The 26,346-nt window shown below is 39.8% G+C and overlaps 1 protein-coding gene across 1 annotated transcript in view; it reads left to right on the top strand.

Annotated features, from left to right (window-relative positions):
* Positions 1 to 26,346, top strand: part of UROC1 (urocanate hydratase 1) — a 45,177-nt gene that overhangs the window by 11,846 nt on the left and 6,985 nt on the right. Inside the window, exons 5-18 of the mRNA XM_075714690.1 lie at positions 2,318 to 2,446; positions 3,122 to 3,183; positions 4,208 to 4,274; positions 4,874 to 5,017; positions 9,310 to 9,398; positions 9,883 to 9,945; positions 11,294 to 11,473; positions 12,970 to 13,067; positions 13,322 to 13,394; positions 14,801 to 14,922; positions 19,703 to 19,773; positions 20,730 to 20,828; positions 22,571 to 22,670; positions 25,672 to 25,753. Of these exons, the coding sequence (XP_075570805.1) occupies positions 2,318 to 2,446; positions 3,122 to 3,183; positions 4,208 to 4,274; positions 4,874 to 5,017; positions 9,310 to 9,398; positions 9,883 to 9,945; positions 11,294 to 11,473; positions 12,970 to 13,067; positions 13,322 to 13,394; positions 14,801 to 14,922; positions 19,703 to 19,773; positions 20,730 to 20,828; positions 22,571 to 22,670; positions 25,672 to 25,753 (1,379 nt within the window). The remainder of the gene's footprint in view (positions 1 to 2,317; positions 2,447 to 3,121; positions 3,184 to 4,207; positions 4,275 to 4,873; positions 5,018 to 9,309; positions 9,399 to 9,882; positions 9,946 to 11,293; positions 11,474 to 12,969; positions 13,068 to 13,321; positions 13,395 to 14,800; positions 14,923 to 19,702; positions 19,774 to 20,729; positions 20,829 to 22,570; positions 22,671 to 25,671; positions 25,754 to 26,346) is intronic.

Below are 26,346 nucleotides of genomic sequence, written 5' to 3'. Positions count from 1 at the left end.
TGTGTTTTGGATTTAGTATGAGAAGAATGTTGATAACACACTGATGTTTTTAGTTGTTGCTAAGTACTGCTTATGCTAGTCAAGGACTTTTCAGCTTCCCATGCTCTGCCAGGTGCACAAGAAGCTGGGAGGGGGCACAGCCAGAATAGTTGATCCCAACTGCCCAAAGGGCTATTCCATACCATATGACGTCATGCGCAGCATATAAGCTGGCCAGGAGGAGCGATCACTGCTCGGGAACTGTCTGGGTATCGGTTGGCGGGTGGTGAGCAATTGCATTGTGCATCACTTGCTTTGGATATTATTATTATTATTATTATTATTATATTGTTATTATTATAATTACTATTTTACTTTATTTCAATTATGAAACTGTTCTTATCTCAACCCAGGAGCGTTTCTCACTCTTACTCCTCCAATTCTCTCCCCCGTCCCATCGGGGCAGGGGGAGTGAGCGAGCGGCTGCGTGGTGCTTAGTTGCTGGCTGGGGCTAAACCACAACAGCACCTTTTGAGGCAAAACTGTTCTGACTTTTTAAAAGAAAGGTACCATGGCAATGCACACCATTTCTTTATTCTGTGTATTAATTAGTAAATGTCAGTTAACTAATGCCTGCTAACTACATGAGTTTTACAGCATTTCTGATGTGAGTAGTGCTAGCAGTTTATATAGTAGCCTTTATCAGACTGTCATCCTTTAGGCAGATGCTCAGCTGCAAGGTGAAGTACAAGCGCCGCCAAAGTCAGAAATACTCTCTTTTCTCTTGTTCTCATCCAGGCCAGAGCTATGACCTGCAGTTGTTTCAAAGCAGAACAAACAAAACCTTTTTGTTTTTGCTTACTTGGAGTAACAATCATGTGAATGACTCAGTTATGACAGAGCATTTTGTTCTGTTTGTGGCTTGAAAACAACATTCTTTTTCGGAAATCTGTCATTGCAAAATTCCTAGTGAAAAGGTTCAGTTCGGTTTATATCATCCATGCAGACCTGTGCCACCTTCTGAAATATTTTAGAAGAAATAACTATGTCCCGAGCTAACTTTACAAGCCTGCAGACAACAGAACTGTTCTTTAAGCTGGGAAAGGCTTTTTTTTTCCTCCTTACTAGTTCTGCCTTTCAGTGCCAAAAGATCTGTCTTACAGCTTCTAGCTTTATTACAATGTTTTTCCCAGCCTGCTAAAGAGTTGAGAGTTCGCCTAGTTACCTGTTCTGTCCTAGGACCAGATATTCAACATTTTTCATGAAACAAAAACGAAATGTAAAAAGCAAGACAGTAACTCTAGTAACTATTTCCTGTTCAACTTAACTTGCAGCTTGGAAAATTAGCTGGGTTAGAAGGGACTGGCTTCAAATCTCTACCGTTTTTCATTCAGATCAAAGACTCAACCACAGAGGTTAAGTGCCCATGACAATTGGTTTTGTTTATTTGTCACTGATACTGCTGTCTCTTTGATCAGCAGTTCCATTTTTTTTCTCAAAACTTCTCAAAAAACTTTCTCAAAAAAAAGTCTCTGTGTCCCTACAGAAACTCCAGTTTCAAGCTATTGTTGAATTCCAATATATTGCATGGGAAAGCTCCTCTCAGGCCTAGTTGTCACATATCAAAAGTCCCGTGGAATGTAATGGCCTTTCTGATAGACAATGATTGATGTGAGTCCAATCTACAGACAGCTTATATGATCAAAGCCTACTTTTTGGCATACATCAAGAATAACTATTGAATTATGCAGGCAAAGTGAGATGCATTTGTTTGTATGCTCCTGGGTGCCTCAAGGACTTTCTTCACTGTCCATAAAGAAAGCTGAGTTTTTTTCTTTGAGAAGAAAAATAATTAATTTTTAAGTGCACATCCTAATATCGATTTATTGAAAAGATGACAAGCACTAGAAGATGCTGAATTATCCATTTCAGGTTAGGATCAACAATATGCATGGGTGTTTTAATAACTTTTGCAGGGAAACTTTTGTGGTTTGGCTTTGGAAAGATTGCCAGAAAAGTGTCACATCCAAATGGTTAACCTCAAGATAAAATTAGAACGGCTTTAAAAATGAAGGTTTTCTGGGGTTTGTGCTGGAGAAATTATTCTGGAACTTGTTCAGACTTTTGCTAGTTGGTGATTTATGTTTCCTGCTGAGTGATATCTCTTAATGGACTTTATTAAAAGCAAGAATGTGTTGAGAGCTCTGGCTGTTATTCCATCTGTGAATATACCTCATTATCTCTGTAGATGCCTTCATATTCAAAATTTAGCAGCTTCACAAAGAAACAAATGTAAGATGCAAACAGATTGCCTCACTGTCCTTCCGTTTCCTTTCAGTTTTGGTTGGTAATGCACTATTTGTCAGAGATGACTGAAGAGCAAACACTAGTAATGTACAGTGGACATCCTCTGGGACTCTTTCCCAGCCATCAGTATGCTCCTCGATTAATCATTACTAATGGCATGGTAGGTATTAGCATATTGTTTTGTCTTTTTCATCCTCTTCTGTTTAGTTTTCAAGTGTTTGCTGAATTAAAATATTATTTATACTACCTGAACTTACAACAGCACACAGGAGAATCTGGGGTCCAAATTCTGCAGCAGTTATTCCAGTACAGTCGCTCTCACCTCAAGTGTGCTGATCTGCAGTGATGGAGGCAACAGTCCTCTCCTTATTAGATGACTTCTGTTCTGACTGAGCGTGAGCTGCACATGTTCTTGACCAAAACAGTTCAGCTAGGCTCGGTTTGGAAGATTTAAAAGCCCTTAATAGGCAAACAGATGATTATTAATTAGATGCTCCGATATCTGGACTGCTTTGCTTGGAAGGCAAGCTGGACAAGTGAACATACTGGTTCATTGCCAATCTTTTGAGCCATTCAATATCTATCTGCCTGCAGGCTAGTTTTGTGGATAGAGAATTGCTTCCCTTAAAACTTGCATGACAGTCACACTACCAGAAAGACCAGACATCTTTTTTTCTAATACTAGAATGCATGGAATAAAACACCTGAATTACTCCTCCTGTTCTTCACTGTTTTTCTATATGTGTGAACATAGTTAGATAAATGTAGGCTGTTAAAAAGATCTGCTTAAATCTCTAATTTGCTTATGTGGGTTTTCTTTTGATTGTTTTCCTAGGTTATTCCCAACTATTCCACCAGAGATGAATATGAGAAGATGTTTGCTTTGGGAGTAACAATGTAAGAAGATACCTCACTATTAAAATATATCAAATACTTAACTAAAATGTAATATAGACATCAAACAGTAGCTGGTTAAAATTTCTAATGCAGGTGGATTTCAACTGTGCTCCATAAAGTCCTGGTGCTGCAAAGCATTAATGCACATTTAAGTGGAATTACTTAGAAGTTTGAGTTATGTTCAGCCACCTATATAAGGATGTAATTGAGGTCTGCTAGGTTTATTTGTGGGACTTGGCTGAATTACAGCCTGAAGCCTTAATATGATAACTAATATGATAATTTAATATGATAAGCTAACCTACTTATAGCACTGGCTAGTTCCACTTTGCAGTGGTTGTTTTGCAATCTACAGAAAACACAAGTTATGAAACATTACTTCACACTAAAGGAAAGCTTTGAAGTGGAAAGTTATCTTTTTTTTTTTTGAACGATTATTTACCTACTTTTTTTACTGCTGATCTAGTTGATGAGCACAGGATTATTATTTTGTTGTGTACCATGGACAGAATAAATTAAAACCACTGGAGAGCTGGGTATGTACAGATAAGGAAGCTGGAAGAAATTAAAGGGCATGAATAGAGATTATCCATTGCCACTTTCCGGGAATTTCATAGGAATGTGGACAACCATTTTGGGCTAAGAACTTCAAGAGCAACTATGTGACTTAGAAGTGTGAGTGCCACTGAAAACCAATGGCATAACGATGCCAACAAAGTGAAAAGGAGTGTCTTTGTGTCCTAGTCACTATGCTAAATGCCAAGACAAGTTCACACTCAGTTCTTTGATCCATGCATTTTTGAACTCAATTTAACAAGCTAAATGCTCCTGCAAAAACATGTTGGTGCATTGCTAATGAAGAAATTCAAGTAAGCTGTGAATTTGATAATAGCAAATCTTTAACAACAAATCGAAGCACAGGGATTTTTTTTTTTTTGTTATACTGGAAACACATGTAGACACATACAGAATTCATTCCAGCCTGAGTAACATGTGGTATCATTGTGTTCGTTGCTATTGCTAGGTATGGTCAGATGACTGCAGGGAGCTACTGCTACATTGGGCCTCAGGGAATAGTCCATGGGACTGTGGTAAGAAACCGGGGAAAGGTCTATTTGTCGATACCTTTTGGAGGAGGGTATCTCCTGCAGTGGTTGGTGTGGATTGGATTGCTGTGAGAGGATGTTCTGGATACCAAAGAAATTCTCATTGCCTGCTCCTTGAAAAATGAGTGTTCTTCCACTCAGATAGTCCATTGCATCTTATGCAGAACACAGACGTGAAGGAATCTGCAGTCAGGGTCTCGATCTGAGCTCATATCTAGCTACAATAAGTGAAGTATGAATTGACCAAGTGTGTCAGATAAAAACACATTCTTAGCTTGTTTTCTTAGCTGTTTTCCTTAGCTGTCTTTTGCAGCCATCCTGAATAAGTCTCTATACCCCAAGAGCAGCATGTTGGGAACCACTGATTATTCTATTTCATGGTGGGAGAAATAAACATAATAAGGACAGATGGTTTCATAACATCACTTTGTAACATGTTTCCTTCTTAAAGATTAAAACAGTTTCATGGTCCCAATGACTCCTAAGTTTCAAACTCTGTTTGCAAAAAGGGACAGAAGATCTTTAATTTTCAGGGTCTCTAGGAAAAATAGCTCCTGATAATTGCTATATTGTGTTTTGTGCAGCTCACAGTGCTCAATGCAGGCCGTCGCTACTTGAAGGCAGAAGACCTGTCTGGAAAGGTGTTTGTTACTTCTGGTCTTGGAGGGATGAGCGGGGCTCAAGCAAAGGCTGCAGTCATTGCTGGGTGTGTGGGGATCATTGCAGAGGTGAGAGCAACGCTGCTTTCATTTTGTCATCTCTCCTTCATGTGCTGAATCTCCTGGTCTCCCTCATTCTCCTGATCAGCCATGTTCCTCAAGTGACCCTGACAAGCCAAACTCAGAAAAGATACTCTTTTCTAAGATCTGTCTGTTCTTTTCATTGCTGAGTATTTTTCACCCCTATTGCACACTCTATCTGTTCAGTCACTGGATCAGACTGTAAGGATATGGACTGTAACTTCTTACGGTCGCTTCACAAATAATGCAGAATGATGCTGTCAGATGAGCCATTCTCAGTGCTTGAGCTACCCTTATTTCAGGTGTGAAAGGGTGTAACTTCCACAGGCAATTCCCATGGTAACTGCACCCTCTTATGCAAAAAAAGCCTATGTTAAAAAGATGTTAGTTACATTACAATTAATCTTTAATGCCTCTGGCACCCTTATCAGGTGCAATGGAAAGTACCCGTTAAAAATGTTGGTATGATCCACTTATCAAGGTTGAGACTAATGAAGTTGCTTGGTGTTGTGATTCTTTGAAGTCAATGGCATTTTGTAAACCTGGGAATTTTAAAGTTGGCTTCAGAATGAAGATGGTGAGGCTAATTACAACCACTTATAAGAATCCCAGTTTGTAGACAATGAAGGTAAGTTCTGCTAAGGGGAAAATGCTGATAAGGAGATCTGTAGTACCATTTTCACTGTTCCCTGAAGCTCACCCACAGCATATATTCTTTGTAGACAGTCTTTCATCCTGATGTAATGTTTCTCTGTTCCAAGTATGTTAAAATAGCCCAGCTATTTCCTCCTATAAACAAAGAGGATCTAATAATGATCTGTGATTCAAAGACTGCTAATGTCCCAGCAATCAGAATAGTGTATGATAGGATCCACTGGATCCACAGATATCCTTAAGTAGCATATATAATGCAGAACACCAGCATCATAATCTTGGTAAGTATATATATATATAAGCCTGTGAGTTTTGAGTGAAATACATTTTCATATAAAAACGTAACATTTCCTCCTAATACCTGCATTTTTCAGCTATTATGCTTATCATAGGGTTCTGTTCTAACACATCAGATGGAAGGATGGACTACAAAAACACTTGCAACAGTTTTTCAAGCAGAAAATGTTGCTCTGCAATTCTGTGAAAATGGTAGTGAATATCTTTAATGATATTGACTATTGAGAAACAATAAATACTTCCATGCATTTCTTTCCTCATGACTACCTTTGAATTCAGTACACTGGGGAAACATTCTTGGTGGAGCAGATATAGGACTGACCAAAATGCATTGAGCTCTTTTGACTCTCTGTAGGTGATAAGCCCTTGTTACTGCTCCAGAGGAAGAAAGATTTTTGAGAACCAAACTCCAGTGGGAGTTTAGCCTTCTCAGCCAAAGTTGTTTATAGAGGCAATTAGCTGGCAGACCTCTGCTTTAGGCATGTCACTTGCTGCAATGAAAAGGGTAAGAATATTGCGATCTGACCCATGGTAATTATAATGGAACTTCAAAACATAATAGGTCAGACTGCCCACGTGGCATGCCGTAAACCTGACTTGCTCTGGCTAGCTCGGGTCTTATTCATGGAAGGTTAGGGTTTCATCTGTTTTACAATGATGGTACAAAAGTGTTTTTGTTAGCACATGAGTTGTGTATGTACTTGAGATCTTATCAGGTACTCCTGCAGATGAAATAAATTTATTCAATTTATTATTGAATAAATTATTATTGAATAAATTATCTTTATTCAGACTTCTACTCTGTCATCATCATCTTTCAAATGCTAGAATACAAAGGAAAGATTCCAGTGAAAGCTGTTCACAGCAGTCCTTTGTCCTTTTCATCTCTATGGCTGCAGATGATTTTGTTCAGGAGACTGAATATTGCCTGTTTTTTATCTCCTGTGAGATGATCCTTGTCGGAAATGAGTCTCAGGGAGCACATGTGGATAGCTATATATATGTACATATTATTTATTTAAGGAACTATTTATGCAAATGACATTGATGAATTGTGTAAGAGATGTCACTTTGTCAGGCAGGGCTTCCGAAGCTCAGACAGAAGGGATTAATGGTGCAAGTCTTTTACCTCTTCTGTTTGACATGAAGCAGATTGTAATTTTATGAAATAATTGTGTGGAGGGCCAGACTATCTCCTCTGAGCTGCACTAAGGTTACACTGGAGGTGACATTAGCTCATCATGTTTGTGCCATTTTTTAAATTAGTGAGATGCTGATCAAAAAATGAGCATAGTTTTGAACGCATGGTTCAAAGGAAGCTAGTTTTCTTGAGTGTGCTAGCAAGTCTGTGAAAGACTAAGACTGCCAGAGAGGTCTGAAGTAAAATATGTAGGATGTGGTAACAGATTTAAATAGATCTGATCTGTGTTATGCTGAGCTTTAAATGAACTCAATCCCTCTAATTCATATGGACCACTTAATATCTTTCCTCCTGTGCTGATTTATAACTCCCAAAGAAGCTGTCCCCCATGACACCTGACTTTATTGAATAATTCCATTGGCAATGACATTGATATTATCATAATCTGGGGTTTTGGAAGGATAATCTTTATTATTGATGTGGGAAATGATGGAGGGTTTCTCATGCTAAGAATAATTAGGAAAGAAAAGGTTTCCTGGTGTTCAAGTGACTCCTGAATATGGAACTTATTTAATTTATGTATAAATACTTCGTTAATGAGAAATAATAGAATGAAAATGATGGGAGTGGGTTATAGAGAAGTAAAAATGCTTTAATGAAATACAGGGGATACTCAGGTTATCTCTTTTTATGTGCACACACACTGTGGGTGTTTAAATCTGTTGCTACCACAGAAAATTAGCTTGAATTAATTTTGCCACTTGCTTTATGCCACTGATAGCTTGTTATAAAAGTCTTAATGATGTGCAAGTTTGTACATTGAACCATTAATATGGAATCTGTGCCAAAGCCTCCACAGTTTGTCTATCCATTTATATTTTTATCCAGCTGTCTCTTATGCTTATACACACTGACACACACAGAAGCTGAGCCCAGAAGGGAGTACAGATTTGGGATTGAGTTTGTCTGGAGCTTCAAAGTTCAAACAAGAGGGAATTAAAGATGTAGCTTGTTTTGATCTCCATCTTTCAGAAGCACTATCCAGCTGGGACAAGAAAATGCTTTCCTCTTTTCTTTTCCATATTTCATTGAGATTTTCAACCAGCAGTCAAAGAACAAAAGTGAGGGTCAATTTTATTCAGCAAACCATTGCTTCATCCTGGGCAGTCTTGCAGAAATGTCTATCTCTGAGCTGATCAAAGAAAATATTTCCTTAATGTCATGGTTTCGGCTGGGATAGAGTTAATTTTCTTCCTAGTAGCAGGCATAGTGCTGTGTTTTGGATTTAGTAGGAGAAGAATGTTGATAACACACTGATGTTTTTAGTTGTTGCTGAGTACTGCTTATGCTAGTCAAGGACTTCTCAGCTTCCCATGCTCTGCCAGGTGCACAAGAAGCTGGGAGGGGGCACAGCCAGAATAGTTGATCCAAACTGACCAAAGGGCTATTCCATACCATATGATGTCATGCTCAGTATATAAACTGGGGGGAGTTGGCCGGGGGGCAGCGATTGCTGCTCGGGGACTGGCTGGGCATCAGTTGGCAGATGGTGAGCGGTTGCATCACTTGTTTTCCTGGGTTTTGTTCCTCTTTTTGTTGTTTTCCTTTTCACCATTTTATTATTATTTTATTTCAATTATGAAACTGTTCTTATCTCAACCCAGGAGTGTTTCTCACTGGGGCAGGGGGAGTGAGTGAGTGGCCGCGTGGTGCTTAGTTGCTGGCTGGGGTTAAACCACGACACTTAATTAAATAGAAATTTTATTTTCACAGAAAATAGCCAGATTTGAAAAGTAAATTGGAAACATTTTGGCTTTCATTTTTTTCAATATAATAATGAAAAGAAGCAATAAGAATAATTAAAATTGTCAGAAAAATATTACCTCTTATACAATTTTAATGATAATTTTTGGCTTGTAAAATATTTTGGGAAGTGATGTATCAGAGGGGGGTTTTTTCTTGCTTAGACCCTGAAGTAAAAGAAAACAGAAAGTGTAAAAAAAAAAAAAACCAAAAAACAGGGGTGAAAAATAAGTATTTGAACAATCATTCCATATTCTTAAGATCAAGGCAGGGCTATTCTCTTTACCTATTTGCCACTCTTTCTTGCAGACTGAGTGAAAAACTAAAGGTAAAAGTGACTGGATAGGGTAAACAGGAGTTTTAATATCTCTGCTATTTCTCTCAGGTTGATGAAGCAGCACTTTTGAAACGTCACAAGCAGGGATGGCTGATGGAAATCTCTAACAACCTGGACCATTGCATTGCTCGCCTTAGGTATGACTTGTAGCATAATTTAGTGAGTTTATCTGTGCTTCCTAATCCTCACTTCACATCTTTCTGCATTGTGCCATTTTAATGTGCATATAGAAGGGGTTGAAGGACACCTATTCTTATTCCAGGTCTGCTTTTGAATGTGAATTCATCCTTCCAAACAGCAGCAGTCATTATTAGTGACTACCAATGCTGACTGCAAGCCACTACCAATGCTTCATATCATTTGTTATGTCAAATGTGTCTTCATGCAGTTTCATGAATATGCATAGAGCAATTACAAATAATGTTACACTTGAAGCATCACTCAAGCTTTCTGGAATCAGTGATTAACAATTACATAAAGGTTGAAAGTCTGTTGCCTAGATGAGTGTTGGAAAACATGTATAGACTTTTTTGCTGGGTTTGACTCTATATGATTTGTACATTGCAAGATGGAATTACATGAGGTACATTTTCTCCAACCAATCTTTTTAATCTGTTCTAGAGATGCAAGAAAGAATAAAATTGCCCTTAGTTTGGGTTACCATGGGAATGTGGTAGATCTATGGTAAGTATTATGTATGGATAATGGATATATTAATGCTCTTGCTTGTTAGTTAACCTGAAATAAGTTCCCAAACTTGGAAAGGAAGAGGCATTAAACCTAGTGCCGAGTTCATTACTCTAGATGCTCATGAAAAACTGTATTGTCAAAAGAAGGGTCTTCATCCTTGTGTTCTAGTTTCCAGTTACTTCCCATGCACCTTCTCCTTTCCTTATGGAACAATGAATTTCTCAGGGAAAGAAATCCCTAAGATTCTTCCTTGGATGAAGAAAGAATGTATCCCTTTCTTTCTAACCTTTCACTAATTGGATAGCAAGAAAATGTCTTTGACTTCAGTGAAGAATAGAAGTATTGAGGTGTATTGGGTCTGGCTGAGATGGACTTAATCTTCCCCACAGTAGCCCTCACAGTGCTGTGCTTTGTATTGGTAGCTAGACAGGTGTTGATAACACACCAGTGTTTTGGCTACTGCTGAGCAGTGCTCGCACAGCATCAAGGCTGTCTCTCCAACATTTCCCTGCCGTCAAGAGTAGGCTGGGGGGTGGGCAAGATCTTGGGAGGGGACATAGGCAGGACAGGTGACCCAAACTGACCAAAGGGATATTCCATACCATATGAGGTCAGCTCAGCAATAAAAGCTAAGAGAAAGGAGGAGGAAGGGGGGACGTCCATTATTTGCATTTGTCTTCCGGAGCAACCGCTACACATACCGAAGCCCTGCTTCCCAGGAAGTGGCTGGACTTCACCTGCTGATGGGAAGTAGAGAAGAAAATCTTTGTTTCCTTTTTCTTGTTTCCACATGTGGCCCTTGCTTTTTTTTTTTTAATTTTTTTTTTTAAATTAAACTGCCTTTGTCTTGACCCACAAGGTTTTTTTGGGGTTTTTTTTCCACCTCATTTTCTCCCTGTCCTGCTGAGGACGGGAGTGATAAAGCGGCTTGGTGGCACCTGGCATCTAGCTAAGGTCAAATTCACCACATGAGGTATTGATTGAATAAAAATAATTAGATGATGGATAGAAATTCTTGCAGTCCTGAGGCTTTATCCAATGGTAAATCTTGCTGTCACACCATATACCAAGGTCTGAGACTGACCAGTGAGACTGGTATGTCATACTGGTACCTGACTCATCTATCAGCATTCCTGCACAGGTAAATGTGAAGTATAAAAGTTGCATCTAAATCTTTGTCACCATCATTTCCTACCTCTTGACTGCTAAACCAAAGATTTAGCCTGCCAAGGGCATGCCTTTATAAACAACATCTCTGGATGGAAGAAGCTCACCTGAAAGAGGAGCTAAAAATATGAAATGAGAGCTCCTGTTCAAACACGCCATTCCTTGTCTTCCCCAGGGAGAGGCTAGTGTATGAGCTGGACACAACAGGAGAGCTGCTAGTTGATTTGGGGTCTGACCAAACTTCATGTCACAACCCATTCAGTGGAGGATACTATCCAGTACAGCTTGGCTTTGAGGAAGGAAAGCAGCTCCTTTCCACCAATCCAGGGAAGTTCCGGACCCTGGTACAAGAGAGGTAAATGTTTTGGTGACAGGTTTTTAACCTTTAAGTTAAGTTGCTCTGCAAGTGATCAGATCTTTGTCTTTCTCACAAGAAGTTTCTGTTCTTTGTTATTTCAGTAGAAATCTGGGGTAGAGCTGCAGTACTAATAACTCTCAACTTTGTACTTATACAGCTAGCACTCAGAATCTGGCAGATGTCACTTACGCACCATTTTAGGATTAGTCTCTAGTGTATAAGATCAGAGGTCTGAACACTAAATGTTTTATTTTACTTCTATAAGTTCCTAAGTTGCATTATGTTTTAAAAATCTGGGACAATAAGTACAATTCCACATAGTCTACCAGTTGGTATAGGTTCACTGAATATAGCATAAAACCCCAAGGGGTGAGCCAGAAAGTCTGTCTAGCCTACCATGCTTCCAGCTGTGGCCAATAATGCTTTTTTAGGGAAGGATATAAGGAGGGAACAAACTCCCCCAGTCACTTCTCCCAGCTTCCTGCAACTGTAACTAAGTTCTCTTTAGCACCTTGATTTCGGGGAGCTACTCCTGATTTACAAGTTTGCAAGTGAAATTGGAATTGGACATTATAAAGGGAGCAATTTGGCATAATTTATATATAAATAAAAACCTGTGGAACAGAGGCAGCAAGCTGTACTGTTGTTCTCAGCTGGCACTTTCGAGACTTTATGGCTCCTACTCTGGTTTTGTTCACCTTGAACATTCCTGCTGGAGACCTTTTTCCAGTAGAAGGTAGAATATGGGCATATAATCTATTTGACTTTGGATGAGGGACCTATAAGCACCTTTCCAGTTTCCCAATTCTGTACCATACTACTGTAAGACAAAGGTAACAGAACATAAATTTCTGGGAGGGACTAATTTCTAACAAGCTAGGTATGACCTAAACAAATCCAGTTTTGTTTGTTAGGCATTGATTTACCTCTCTAGAGTTCCAAGAGGTTAAACCTATGCATGTACAACTCCATATGCAACTATGCATTGAGATTAGAACTAATTAATATTAAGTGGAAATGGTATCACAGAGAGCAGTCCTGGGGTATGGTCCACTATTGGAATCAAAGGGAAAATTGGGCTGTTTTGGCCAAGGGAGAAGCCAGAACACTGATGTTTAGCCATTCTCAGTTTTTCTCTCTGCTCATTTTCTCTGTGAACTTCTTAAACTCTTGTAGTTTTGTGTAGGCTGGTTTTTGTTATTACCTTCCATCCTCAGAGCTGGCTGCATTTCTTTGCTGAAAGATGTGACCCCTCTCTGCTAATTAGTGAAGTTCCCTTAATGACTGTAAATCACTTCAAGATTTGGGGATAACAGGTGCTACAGAGATTGAAAGCATCTCAGTTGGTATCTTATGGGTTTATGTCAGAATTTTTCTGGGGTCTTTCAGTTCCATCTGTCTCCCCCTACTCCCATGCCTTTAGTGAGTTCATTATATCATTCTTTTTGATATTTTATCAACCTCAAGAATAACTGTTTCCTTCTTTATTTCAGTCTGAAGAGACATGTGGCTGCTATTAACAGACTAGCTGATAAAGGCATGTTTTTTTGGGATTATGGCAATGCTTTTCTCTTGGAAGCTCAAAGGGCTGGTGAGTAGATTCTGGAGTTGTTAGGTGGAAACAAAGACAATCCTGCATGCATCTTCCCAGATGTATATTTCGCTAGGATAGGGTTGGCCACTGTGTTATGTTAACTCTTTAATCTCTCTCTTTCTCTCGTTCTCTGAGATCCCTGACCTTCTCTGTGGCTGAGATAAAGCCTTTGTGGGAACCCAGGTGCATTCTGGTTTTACATTCTATAGTTTTTCTTCATCAAGTCACTGACTATTAAAAATATTTTATAGGTGCTGATGTTGAGGAAAGAGGAGCCAATAAAACAGAATTTCGATATCCTTCCTACGTTCAGCACATCATGGGGTACGTTGAGGAGAGTTTGGAATAAAGCACTCAAGTACCTTGTGACTCCCTCTGTTTACAGGGAGAGAGTACTACAGAGATTCCATTTAGTGCCAATCTTGCAGTGTACTATAAATGATGAAAAGGAGTCGACCATAGCAGTAGGAAAATTGATCTCGCAGGTGTTATACCGGAGTTAGTCTTGTTTTTCTCCACTCTGGAATAATGCCCAGTGTGGTTTAGGAAGATGTCCTGTTAGCTGTAACCATCACAGTTATGTTTTCTATTGGCTTCCTTAGAGTTACTCCTTGCATTTTCCTGTGTACAAGGGAAAAGAAGAGCCAGACATGGAGGGACATATTTTATGTGATTAACATAAGTAAACTCTGGCAGCAGAGGTTTTGCTAATATTTTGTCCTGGAAGGCATGGCTTGTCTTGATAATTTGATGTAAAGCTTCATCCTTTTTAGAATTAAAAGGTTTTATGAAAGCAGACACCAGATGTGTGAATAGTAAGCTAAAGCATTGCCAAATCAAAACTCTTCACTCCTTTACATGAATAGCTGCATTTTCTCTTTTGTTGCATCAATTTTCCTTAAGCAGTTCTACTCAAGAGAATAGCCAAGTTACAGCCTCAAACTGTAGCTATATGCAATTTCACTTCTAGGTGCTAAAAATGAAGATCTTGTCTCTTTGGAGCAGTAGAGCTCAATTCCAAGTCATCAAAGCCTATGTCTACACTGAAGTTAAAAGCGCATCTGAAATAGGACACTCTGCTGCCCATATTGCCAACTGTACTTCTTATCCAAGCTGTGCATACTGCTTGTAGAAAAAGCCGAGCTCAGGAGATCTGTTGAGGGCATGGGTTTATAACACCTTTTGCCTCTGACTCATGCTTAGCTTGCCTATATCATGCGAATAAGAACTTGAACACAGAGCAAGGCACCAACCAGATTAGATCTCTTCTGCAACTCAACTGAAGTGGGTCTTACTATTGTGTGTAAACAATGTGGACAGCAAATGAGTCTGGACTCAGACACTTGTTCAGAACCTACACTTGTGTGATAGTGTAGATGCACTCAGAGTTAGCCTGGGTTAAGGACGAAAAGACCAGGCAGCAGGGAGGGTATATTTGATGAAACAAAAGAAATATCGCAATTCATCTGATGATGCACTTGTTTGAACTGCCCGACATTCCTATCAAATTTCTGGCCTGACTGTATTTTTATACACCAGTCAACGGCTGCATGAAACAGCACTGTTTAATTTCTCAATTAATGGTCCCTGATGCTTCTGTTTAGATTAGTTCATTGAAAATGTTTCAAATTCTTCCGTCTCCAGCTAATGAAAGAAAAGCACTGCTAGCAGCCAGGATAAATAAGGAAAGAATTTCAACTATCTCTTAATGAAACATGTTCTCTTCCCAGGGACATTTTTTCCCTGGGATTTGGTCCATTCCGCTGGGTTTGTACCTCAGGTGACCCACAGGATCTTGCTACCACTGACTCAATTGCCATGTCTGTGCTGGAAGACTCTATACGTCAGGGAGGTAAGACACCATCCCATGCCCCCATCACAGGGGGTGCTTTTGGGGAGAAAAGGAAACAGAGTTGTACAATGTGTGATAGCTTTTGGCTGAAACTGTAGAAAGCACTCTTTTGCCTGTTCCACGGGGGCAGGAAATCTCACTGTTCTCCAAACTCCTTCCTGTAAGGAGCGTAACCAGCAACTAAAATATAAAAACGCCATGTAGAGAGGTTATTGATCCCAAAGCTATAGTTGAAATTTTGGCTAAGAGCATTTATTTTCATTTGTTACAGATTTTCCTGCACTTTGTCACCTTGAAACTTTAAGGCAGACAGTGTCTTTCATCAATAGGTCTCCAGGAATTTTTTAAAGGAGTTCAATTGCTTTGCCCCTGTCTCACAGGTGAATGAGGCATGGGAATCTAGGGAGGTTCTTAAGAGGCTAGCAAGCAGATCGGTGGCAGGAAACCCAGGTTTCATGGGTGTGGTGCTCCATCCAGTGTCATTTATTTGTGATTACAATTTTGAGGTCTTTCTTTTTTGTCATTTGTTAATAAATTGACAGCCATTTCTACTCACTGGTGCAACCAATCTGGAATATCTGTATGGCTCTGTATGCTACATATGTATGTATCTAGGAATTACACTGTCTTTCACTCTTCCGTATTCCTGAAAGTGTGCTATTGCTGATATCCCCTGCTTATGAGTGGGAACTGAGACAAAGCTAATTTTGTGTCAGCAAATGTGAATCCTAATCTCCCAGGTTGCAGTGGAAGGCCCTACTACTTTCCTTTTCCTTCATCTGCTTTTACAGTAGCTGGACAGCAGACTCAAGTGTCATTATGCCCTAGCACTGAAGTCCTCAGCTTTCCGTTTCAAGAGAGTGGAGTTTTGTGCTTCTCAGAATCAAGAAAGGGATCAGAAGGAACAGATCACAAATACAAAGCATATTTTATGGGGAGGAGAGCGTAATATTTTTATCTGGTAATATTGAAATATTTGTTGCTTCTTTCATGAAAGACATTATTGAAATATGAATAGAAGTGTGAAGATTTTGAATGCTCTCCTATTTGTTCTGGAACAGTTGGCATTGTGAGGATCTAGGGTGGTATTTCTGAGAAGGTTATACAATGTTCAGATATGTCTCTGTTTGAAACAAAACTACTGTTGTCTTCCTATACTGTAATGCTGGTGTCCAGCTTCCTCTTCCTCCCAAGAGGTGAATTATTGATAGAGTGGGTCAGACCCTGCAAGGTCCTTAGCTCTGTCTGTTCTCTTAAACTTTCCTTAGGAGTCATCTTAAAGAAATAGCACTGGAGCATGAGATGTTTTTAATGCAACGGCCCAGAAGTGCCTCCCCTGTTCTATGGATATTGAAACTTTCATGTTTCCTGGTCCATAGGTTTAATTGAAGGGAGGGTGAAATCCAATACTATAGTGCTGGATCTATCTTCAAAAATTTGCAGTAATTTTTCTGCCATGTACTGCAATCTCCAGTCATCTTCTCTGAAGATTGAATTGATGCATGACCTTGGGATGATTTGCGTTGCAAGACTAGGAAATGAATCAGTTACTGTGTGTACAGTAGTATGTGGGTGTTTATATAGATGGTAATGTAAAGCTGTGGAGAGAAGTCTCTTCCACAGACAAAAAGCATTGAAGTCTTGCATGATATTCTTAATTTAAATGAAAAATAACATTAAAAAAATCCCAACAGGTGAAAACAGGCTTAAGAGCAAGGCTATTGAGTTTGGCAGGACAATGGGAATACGATTTCAAAGAGAAGTGAAAACAGAATTTGGCCAGAAAATAAAGTCATTCATGGATTCATGTTCTTGAGTATTCCACTTGCTGTCCACTCCCTATGGGACCTTGCTTGCATTGAATTCCAGGGTCTGGATATCCTCACACACATACACCTCTAAAATCTGAACCTACCTTTGAATTTTATAAAAGAATCTGTTACGATGGCTGAGTGAAAACTCCACAGAGCCGAAGTCTGTTGCATTCAAAGTCTAAACTTTTGACCTGGCCTTGAGTCCAATGTTAAACATTCTTCTCCTTTTGTGGAGTTGAATTTTTGCACTTAAACCTCACAAACTGTGGAAAAAATCCCATGTAGTTTTATTATCCGCTTCCACTCCTAAGGTACCTGGGCTTTTAATTTAGCCTTTTTACAAGAGATGCAGCACTGATGATTGGAGCGTAACTTGGATTTACGACCTCTGTGGTAGTTTGAAGGCTGAGCTGATGCATAACAACAATACAAATCTCCCAAGAGCCAAGGGAACCAATCTCTGTGTTGATGAGGACTGTTCCTCTGAGTACATAATACTTTCTAGTATCTTTTAAACCCTAAATAAGTACAAAAGACTATGAAATACCAGAAACAATACAGTAGCTTGCCTGACTTCAAAATGTATTCCTGTTGGGGTGGGGAGATGGGGGCATCAGTTTAGCAAATGAGACACACATGGAGCTAATCTAAAACTAAGGTCTTTCTAGAAAAAGCTGTAAGATTTTTCAATTGCAGGATGTAAAGCTAAATAAAAGGGAGGATTCTTCACTTCCCGAGGGATAACTGATGAAATCCAACTTTGGACACACCACAGTTTAGGACAGAGAATATGACTGTTCATTGGAGCTGGCTGGGAGGGACAGATATGTTGTGTTGACATATGTCCTTGTAGCCAGTATTCTCATCTGGCTTCTCCTCTGGATATGTTTTATACAATTAACAGACAGTAAGATCTTTTCTATAACTCTGTGCATGGTGAAGTATAAAATATGGTAAGTACTCTCTGAGATAGCTTATAAAAGTGATAGAAAGGAACTCATTCTCTATTTGGTTTTCAAGAGTAACTCCTGTAAACTCTTATAAAGTATCTATAATAACCTAAGGGAATACTACCCATTAACTTCTAGAAGATGTTTCCTTAAAGCTTATGAATGGCAGCACAATCCTCCTAGGACAGCACTAACAGATGTTTCACTTTCACTCCCTGTGAAGCTAAGAGCTGACATGTTAATCCTCATTGCAGAGTTTAGAAGCTATCATGTGGAGCCAGCCCCTAAAGCACTGACAGGTCTTTAGGATCATAAAACTCTCTGTATGTGGAAGGCCTGCCTCTGCAGGAATGAGCATATTTTACATTTCCCTTTAACAATGTGTTTAACATGGATTAGATATTTGTATCTTGCCTTTTCCTCTTTCCTTTTTCTAGTTTTACTATGCATATCTACTGACATATTGCCTAGTGGAAAGACAGTAGTCTTAAACACTCTTCTCAGTTACTAGGGACAATTTCAAGTTAGCAGTGTGTAGTTTCTCCAGTTTGACTGACTTTCAAACATAAGTTTCAGATTTAAGATTCACTTTAAGATTCAGCTGGACAGGGTGCTGGGCCATCTTGTCTAGACAGCGCTTTTGCCAGGAAAGGTTGGACCTTTGGACCTCAAGGTCCTTGAGGTCCCGTCCAATGTGGTATTCTATGATTTTTGTGATTCTGTGAAGTTATATGTACCTAATAATTTGACTTGAAAATGGTCAAGAGCTGGAAAGTGGTAGGGAACATGCTATCTTGGCATCTGCAGTAATTATTATAACTTGAAGCTCTAGTGCATGAGCAAGTCACTGTGGCTTAGCATGTTCCCACATGCCAGCTGAGCCCTGGTAGCTGTCCATGTCTCTCAGGACAAGGTAATATGATGTAGCTTAGCCCATAGAGAAAGAGCCTACAGGCAGTAACTTCTTCAGCCATTATAACCTCATCTGAGCTCACACTTGACCTCTGTGGAAAGGCATAACTGTAAAAGCCCCCAGAATTAAGACAGTAAGACAACGCGTCTGTCCCATTCCATACTCCCTCTCCCTTTTGTTACTCACTTGCTACAGATGATGCCATGCCTGTGGAGGCAGCTGATTGTACTGAGGTCGCCATGTATCTGACTGATACATGCCATATTTCACCGTCTGTCACTTCAAATATCTTTATTCTTACTCCTCTTTGGTTTGGCTGATTGGGATCGAATGGCACAGATATAAATGAGAAGAGAAGCTGGAGAATACAAAACCATTCTATGTAATTCACTTCTCGGATAACAACATATATATCTAACCAAGATGTAGGGTGTCTTTACACATAAAGTGGCTACTCCATGATAAGTTTTTCTGTGCAGTTTGTGCTCCATAGTAATGTGAGGCAACATACCTCAATTTGTAGGGTAAGAGACCTCAGTTTTATCTTGGGATAAAAACATTCATGTGGGCCATTTAGTACAGGGCAACTGCTGCGCTATAAATCTATCCCAGCATTGGTGTAACTTATCCTCAAGCATGTATTGCCAGCTGCTTCTGAGAATTTCTGCTGGCTGACTCAAAGGAGTTATTTACTACCTGATGCAAGACTGGAATGTAGTACCCAATGTCATGGAGTTTGCTTAAGCTACTAATTTAGCAAAGTCTCAGAAAGGGATTGGGCATTTAGTAGGCAGCAAGCCAGGTGACCAAAAATGAACAGTACATGTAACCCATATTTCAAGGTTTAATTTAGTTTGCTAAAGAGCTGCATGGGAGTTATCATTCCAGCTGTCTCCTAGGTGACATCTCATACATTCCTCTAAATATATGGTACCAGTTACTGCATCCAATGCACAGAGGATTCTATATAGCATTTCCTATATGCGTGCTTGTATCTGAGAGCAGAATTTGACCTCCTAGTGCTGTCAGATGAATTAAATTAAATTTAGAGCATATTGCATTAATTTTCAAAACCTCTTTTATTTCTTGCTTTCTCTTGCAAGTGAGCACATCTGTGAAGCAGCAGTACCATGACAACATCTGCTGGATTCGGGAAGCTGGCAGGCACAGCTTGGTAAGTGCACAACCTCCTTCAGCACATGTGACCACTCCTGGTCCAGAATGCAGTTTTTGAATGCTGGAATGAAAAGCAGGAATGGGCATGAACGAAAACACTGGCTGTAACTCCCAGGTCTGATAACTTAAACCTCTCTCCACAGCAGGGTTTTAGGGTGAGCTGAAGTAGTTCTTTCCCTTCACTTCCTCATGTGGAAATGTTCAAATAATTCAGCAATATCCAGTCTTATATCTGGAGTGGAACATGTCAATGATTCACTGTCTACCTCCTTTGTAACTACCTTTCTTTCAGAGCACTATTCAAAATGTCCTTCTTGGTATTGCTTTGGCCCAACCTCTTCACGCCTGCAGTTCCTAGTACCCTTTTCAAAACAGGTGATGAGGCCAAAGAACTGCCATCCTTTTGCACTGTGGGAAGCAGCGTGCCAGTGAAGCATCCTTTGTTTTTCTTTTAGAGCTGGCTCCCACTGTGAAGCTAACTGGTAACACTGTAGGGCTCATATGTGCTTTCCCCATCTGGAAGCCAGATTGGTCTGTGGGGTAAAAGCTGGAGAGGAGCATAGCTGTGCAGGACAGATGTTCTTTGCCATTCTATTGTCTCCATATTTCTCTTCCCTTCCAGCCCACCATTGCCAGTTCCAAACCTCTGCTTCTCAGCTGTTGATAAGGGATTTGTTCATAGGGGGATTATAGCCTAGCAATCAGGTTGATTTAAAAAGTAGGATTTATTGGACAGTAGCAGCTGAATACAGAAATACATCTCACTGATTGTGTGAGTGGAGATAAAACTCAGTTCAAAGAGGGATTTTAATTTCTTTTTTCTGGAAGCTGGATGTTGATGAAGAAATAATCTGCCCTTTCTCCTACAGAAGGGGTCAATCATGTGACTCCATTTATCTGGGGCCCAAAGATAAGCACAGAGAACCTTATCACTCTGGCATTTTTATTTTCCAGGTTGTTGGCTCTCAAGCTAGAATCTTATACTCTGATCAGAGGGGTCGTGTGTCTATAGCTGTGGCTATTAATCGAGCGATTTCTGAAGGAAGGATTAAGGTTTGTCTTTTTTGTCTTGATATGGTCCGGTAATTGTGTTTAATATCTGAGACTGGGGTGGCAGGTGGGAAAGGAGAAAGCTTCAACCAGTGAGAACAGAAGTGCCTGCCATTTACATGGGACCAGTATTCTGTTAGCCTGTATTAGAGCTCAGTCCTTGTCTCTGCCTGTCACCAGTATTATGCTACATAATAGAAGAGAGACGGGTTTGCAAACTCTCTGAAATATGCTATCTTTCATTTCATGGTGGGAATCTGCCTTATTTTCTATTTGGGCATCTACAAACACAACATATCATGATGTGATTTGCTGAAAACACAAGGCAGGGACTATAACTCCTCAGCAGTGCCCCAAACATTAAAAGTAACAAGAAACTCTGCCACTACCCAGAGCTTCTTACCCTCTGTACCTCACTTTCAGCCATATTACAGCTACAGCCAGCTCTGCAGTCAACTTTCATTTATATTGCATATGTGAATGAAGAAAATTGTTAGGCTTGATGCTGCCACTCTAGTGCATAACGAGTAATATCTTACTCATCTGACTAAAATCCCACTGACCATATGTGGTGGTGGTAAAAGTACATACTATGGGCAAGATTGTATATAGGGATTTTCTAAGTTCTTCATGAGTATTGTAGGTAGATGTACAATGTGACATCCTGGGAATCAAAATCCTGAAGGCACCACTCGGTAATTATACCCCTTATTTGCTGTGTGTACTGCAGCATCAGACCAAGGCATGTTCACTCATTCATCTCCATCTCTTTTATAGCTGAATTACAATTACTCTTTTCAAAGGGGCAAACTCAAGTAAAACTTAGAATGGATTCTAGCTAGGAAAGGTCTGGTTTTTATTACTCAGAAAACGTTAAAATATTTCAAAGGCTGTTGACCTTCTCAGGATTCAAAATGAACATCATTGCGAGCTAGTCTTAAAAAATAAACCTGAGCAGACAGAGCACTCCCTTGGACCTACAACCGACAAGGTCAGACTCCCAGGCCCTTCAGATTTTGTTGCATCCTTTTTTCATTTCTGCAAATCTCCATTCCCCCTCTCACAAGCTGGGTGCTCATGTCTATGTCAATGATTTTCTAATTCACTGCCAGCATAAAACAGAGCCAGCTAATTCCAAACCACACTATGCCAAGAGTGAATTATTCTTATATAAACCCTGTGTGTTGCAATGATAATGAAGACCTGCAAGCTAATCTAGATTCGTACTGTCAATTAAATTCCAGATCAAGAATGGACTTGTTTGAGCTGCATGAAATCACTGAGTTTCATTGCTAACCTATTTTTAGTCTTGAAGTCTTCCAAAAAAATGAAAAAGTGTAAAAATTCTTACTGTTAGTTTTTATTTTCAACAGCAAACAAGAACTTTTTTTGAATGAAGATTTTTGCATACTGAAATGTCTTTGAAATTTCAGCAAAGAAGTGCTCAGATGAAATAACCATACTGCTTCCTCTCTTCTCCCTGCTCTCCTTTGAGGATGCCATTGGCACAAAAACAAGCTCTTGTTCTTAGTTATGGAAGGATGGTGGCTTTCATGAACTGTATGTGAAGAACTGTTTTGTAATAAATAATAGCACACAGAGAAGGTGTTTCAGGGGGTTTAGGAGAGGGGACAAAGCTGAGGTTTGACATGACTTAAGACAGAAGTGAATTCAGCAAATGATGATCCTCGGTAGCATTGACAGTCCATGAAGGATTCCATTTTCTCATCCTTGGTTTTTTGCAGGCTCCAGTAGTCCTCAGCCGAGATCACCATGATGTGAGTGGGACCGACAGTCCTTACAGAGAAACGTCAAACATTTATGATGGATCAGCCTTTTGCGCAGGTCAGCAGAGCAGCTGAGGCTTGTCTGTCCGGGCAAACAAGGAAATTGCTTTAAAAGAGATTTTTTTTTTCTTATGCAACATTTTTAAAATGTTTTTGTTTAACCCTTTAACCCCGATTAATCAGATTTCCTCAGAAGCTTTGTGGGATTTAATAGTGATACAGAGATGAATGAGACGCTAGTTAAATAGGAGAGGTCCAGAACAATGCTGAAAATTCAGTGAAGATGCATCAGATTTCACAGAATCATAGCATGGTTGGGGCTGGAAGGGACCTCTGGAGATCATCTAGTCCAAACCCCCTGCTAAAGCAGGTTCACCCAGAGCAGGTTGCACAGGATCATGTCCAGGTGGGGTTTTTTACCTGAATGTAAATGGAGAGCAGTCTATCTCAGAGGACTGTATCTTGTTTGATTTTAATTTTGCACCTCACTGTTTCAAAGAGGTGATCTGAGCAGAATTACAGCTGTATATCATGCTTGGGATCCACACGATCAAAATCAGGTCTATAACAGTATTTTGCTTAAAGCAGAAAGATTCACAGCTGTGTTCATTTCGTTGCCTGAGGACTCAAGAAAACAGTTTGGAGTTTCTGAAAGGAACTCTTCTGGTCATACTTTAATAGTAAAAGCATAAGAATGAAAGTCAGGCGATCTGGATTATACTCCAAGCTTTGTTGCTTACTTACAGTGTGACTGGGCAAATCATGTAGGTTTGCTATACAAAAGGAGCCTTTAATTCTGCGTATCTGACCTGAGCTAACCAGGCTCTGCTTTTAAGTTTGTGAAATGGTGCTTTAGAAAAAAAAACCCAAGAAATATCAGATTGGAGACCTGAAAAAAAAAAAAAAAAAAAAGAGTGAAGTACTAAGCAATTTTTAACCTAAATCTTCCTCAATTTTCCATCCATAAAGTGGAAATTATGATAATAGCTTTAGCCCAGTAGTGTTTCTGCATGTCATGAACTGACAGTCACAAAGGGGCTTGAGACTGGAGGATACAAGCTGCTGTAGAAGGAGAAATTATGATAGAGGTAGCTGAGCATATTGAATTACTTCCATTATGGGAATTCAGAATAGAACCAAATTATGGCTCAATTTTAAGGAGAAAAGTTCCCTGATATCTTAACTGGATTTCCTGATGAAATGAGGCTTTTAGCTGTGTTTATCAGTCCCATTTTCAACACTTTTTGAGTATGTTGGCTAGTTCTAATAGGCCAGATGGATAGATGCGTTGAATAAAGTTTGGTTCTGATACTGTGAGAAAATGGTGCAGCTGCACAGAGAACAGTAATCTGGGGTAATGTCTCCACCAAAGGGCTTAACAACATAAGTAAATCTCAGGCAATGACTTCAGAAGACTGCAGTAGAAACAAGGCTTGCAAAACCCCATTGCTCATCATGTTATGTGGGGTTTTTTTGCATTTTGTGATTTACATGACCCATTTGCCTTCTCCAAGGGCGTATCTAAAGCCTGTTGACCACTGATTTCATTGGTCTTTGAAACCAGGCCTAACTCTGTTTTACCAGATGAGCCTCTGGAGGTAATAAAAGAACATCTTAGGTCTTCCTCTCTCCCTTCTTTCCAATTGTTTTAACACCACATTTGAGCTGGTTCAGTTGAAATTGGCTCCTCTCTAGCACACAAGAATTTTCCAGAGTGTTTGCCTGTCTTACTTTGTTTTGCAGTAAGTACCTCTGCCTGATCCTTGGCAAACATGGGTCATTGCTGCTTGGCAAAGTGTAGTTCAGCACAGACATTTGCACAGTTACTGACTTTTATCGAAGCCAAGGAGCAGCATGTTATTACATTGCTAGTCCACTTGCCATGCTCCTTGTCCAACCTCCACTCTTCTCATGCTAGTGGCTGAGGAAGAAATCTGTACATTTTTAGAATATGGGGATTTTGATCTCTCCCATTCCCTCTTGACAGCACTGTAATTATGATAATTGGGTTATTAAAGTGACATAATGCCAGATAAAAGATGCCATAATGGGGCTTTTGACAGGGTTTAACATAGATTAGTGCTCAAGTAAACCTATTTTTCCATCAGACATGTAACAACTGTAGGTCTGTAAATGTGGTGGGTGGGGATATTGCTGTTTGTCTCTTATTTTTTGCTGTTAAAAGCACAGCAAACGATCTATTAAATCTGTCCTGAATTAAATCTGGACAAACATTTTCAGTAAATTTTACCCTGTTATCCTCTGTGTGTACCTCTTTCCACCTCTCTGGGTATATCCTTTAGCACATATTGTAGTGAACATACAAAATTCTAGTGAACATTTCAGTGGAATATCATACGTTTGACATTAGTCAAATGGCATTTGTCTGCTAGATTATTTTTCTTCATTTTTTAAAAACAAAAGAAACCTCCTGTGTGATTTCAGCAGTTCATGTTCAGGGTAAAACTCCCCCATGTCCAGAGAATTGGGGCCAATGTTACTTTCATCCCAACATGCAGCTCCTTAGCTTTAGACTGGCTTTCTGCACAGGGCTGAATTAACTCTGCAGTCTGATCTGAAAATACTTCAGGCTTCTGAGAACTGCAAGGTGTGTAGTTTTCCAGGTGTCCCCCGCATTTTGAAACCCTCCACATGGATGTGTCCAGCCTGTTCTTCCATGACTGAGGCATCCCAAAGGAGACGATTGTATTTTTCTCCACCCTGGGAGGTATCTCCCAGCTGAGGAGTGGTAGGTTCTTCAACTGCTTGACTTGGATCACAAATGCAGAAATCACCAGCGTCCTCACAAACCACAGTGTGAAATTGGCATTTGCTTCCTCCAGCATAGGAGCAAAGAGTGGGAGGAAAATCTCTCTTGTCTGTTCCTCCCAAGAATGAGTGTATATCAGTGTATATCTGTGAGAGAAGCTGTGAGTAAACCCTGCCTCCAACACTGCCTTTGCACAGCCAAAATCAAGGTGTTAGTGGAAGGAATGAGCAGCATAACAAAAAAATGAATGCAGCATGTCAGAGCCGTAACAGCTTTCCTCTCCTCCTAGACATGGCGGTACAAAATTTTGTAGGAGATGCATTCAGAGGAGCGACCTGGGTTGCATTGCACAATGGTGGTGGAGTTGGCTGGTAAGGACTTATCTATGTTTCTAAAGCTGGACTCTGAATCCCATTACCACTGTTCTGTATGCGTGTGGGGAAGAGAGACAGGAGGGGAATTGCAGAAAAGATGTGTGTATTACTGGAGTAGTACAATGTCATGATCATGGGAAGGATGAGTTTGGAGACAAGGATGTATTATAAGGTAAAGTGTGGTGTTGTATGAGGCTTTTTTAATTAATGCCCATATGTCTAGAAAAAGTGTTTTGGACATTGGCCACAGCACAGTTTGGAGAACTTAATTTGCCAAACAAGGACAGTCTGCTGTGGTCTTTTTGAACAGATCCTACTTCCAAAGTTGTCTTCACACATGCACAGACAGAGTGTTAGTGGATGGATTATGTTTAGGTTTCCCCTTAAGCTGTATTTAAATCTTTGACCTTAGGACCCCAATATAAATGCCCATGTGCTAAAGTGCAATGAGGGGGTTATTGATACAAAACAGCTCAGGTGCCAGCAAATCCCCCAGTCTTCTTTCTCTTCTTGCTCGTGCCTGGTAGGATAAAAGACCACAGCCAAGTAAGGACTTGATTAAACACCTCCTTCTTAAGGTGCAGAACTAA

Source organism: Pelecanus crispus, chromosome 7, assembly GCF_030463565.1.
Source record: "Pelecanus crispus isolate bPelCri1 chromosome 7, bPelCri1.pri, whole genome shotgun sequence".
In the NCBI taxonomy this organism is placed as follows: Eukaryota; Metazoa; Chordata; class Aves; order Pelecaniformes; family Pelecanidae; genus Pelecanus; species Pelecanus crispus.
The sequence above is the reverse complement of the archived record's forward strand: the minus strand, read 5'-3'. Positions and strand labels throughout refer to the sequence as shown.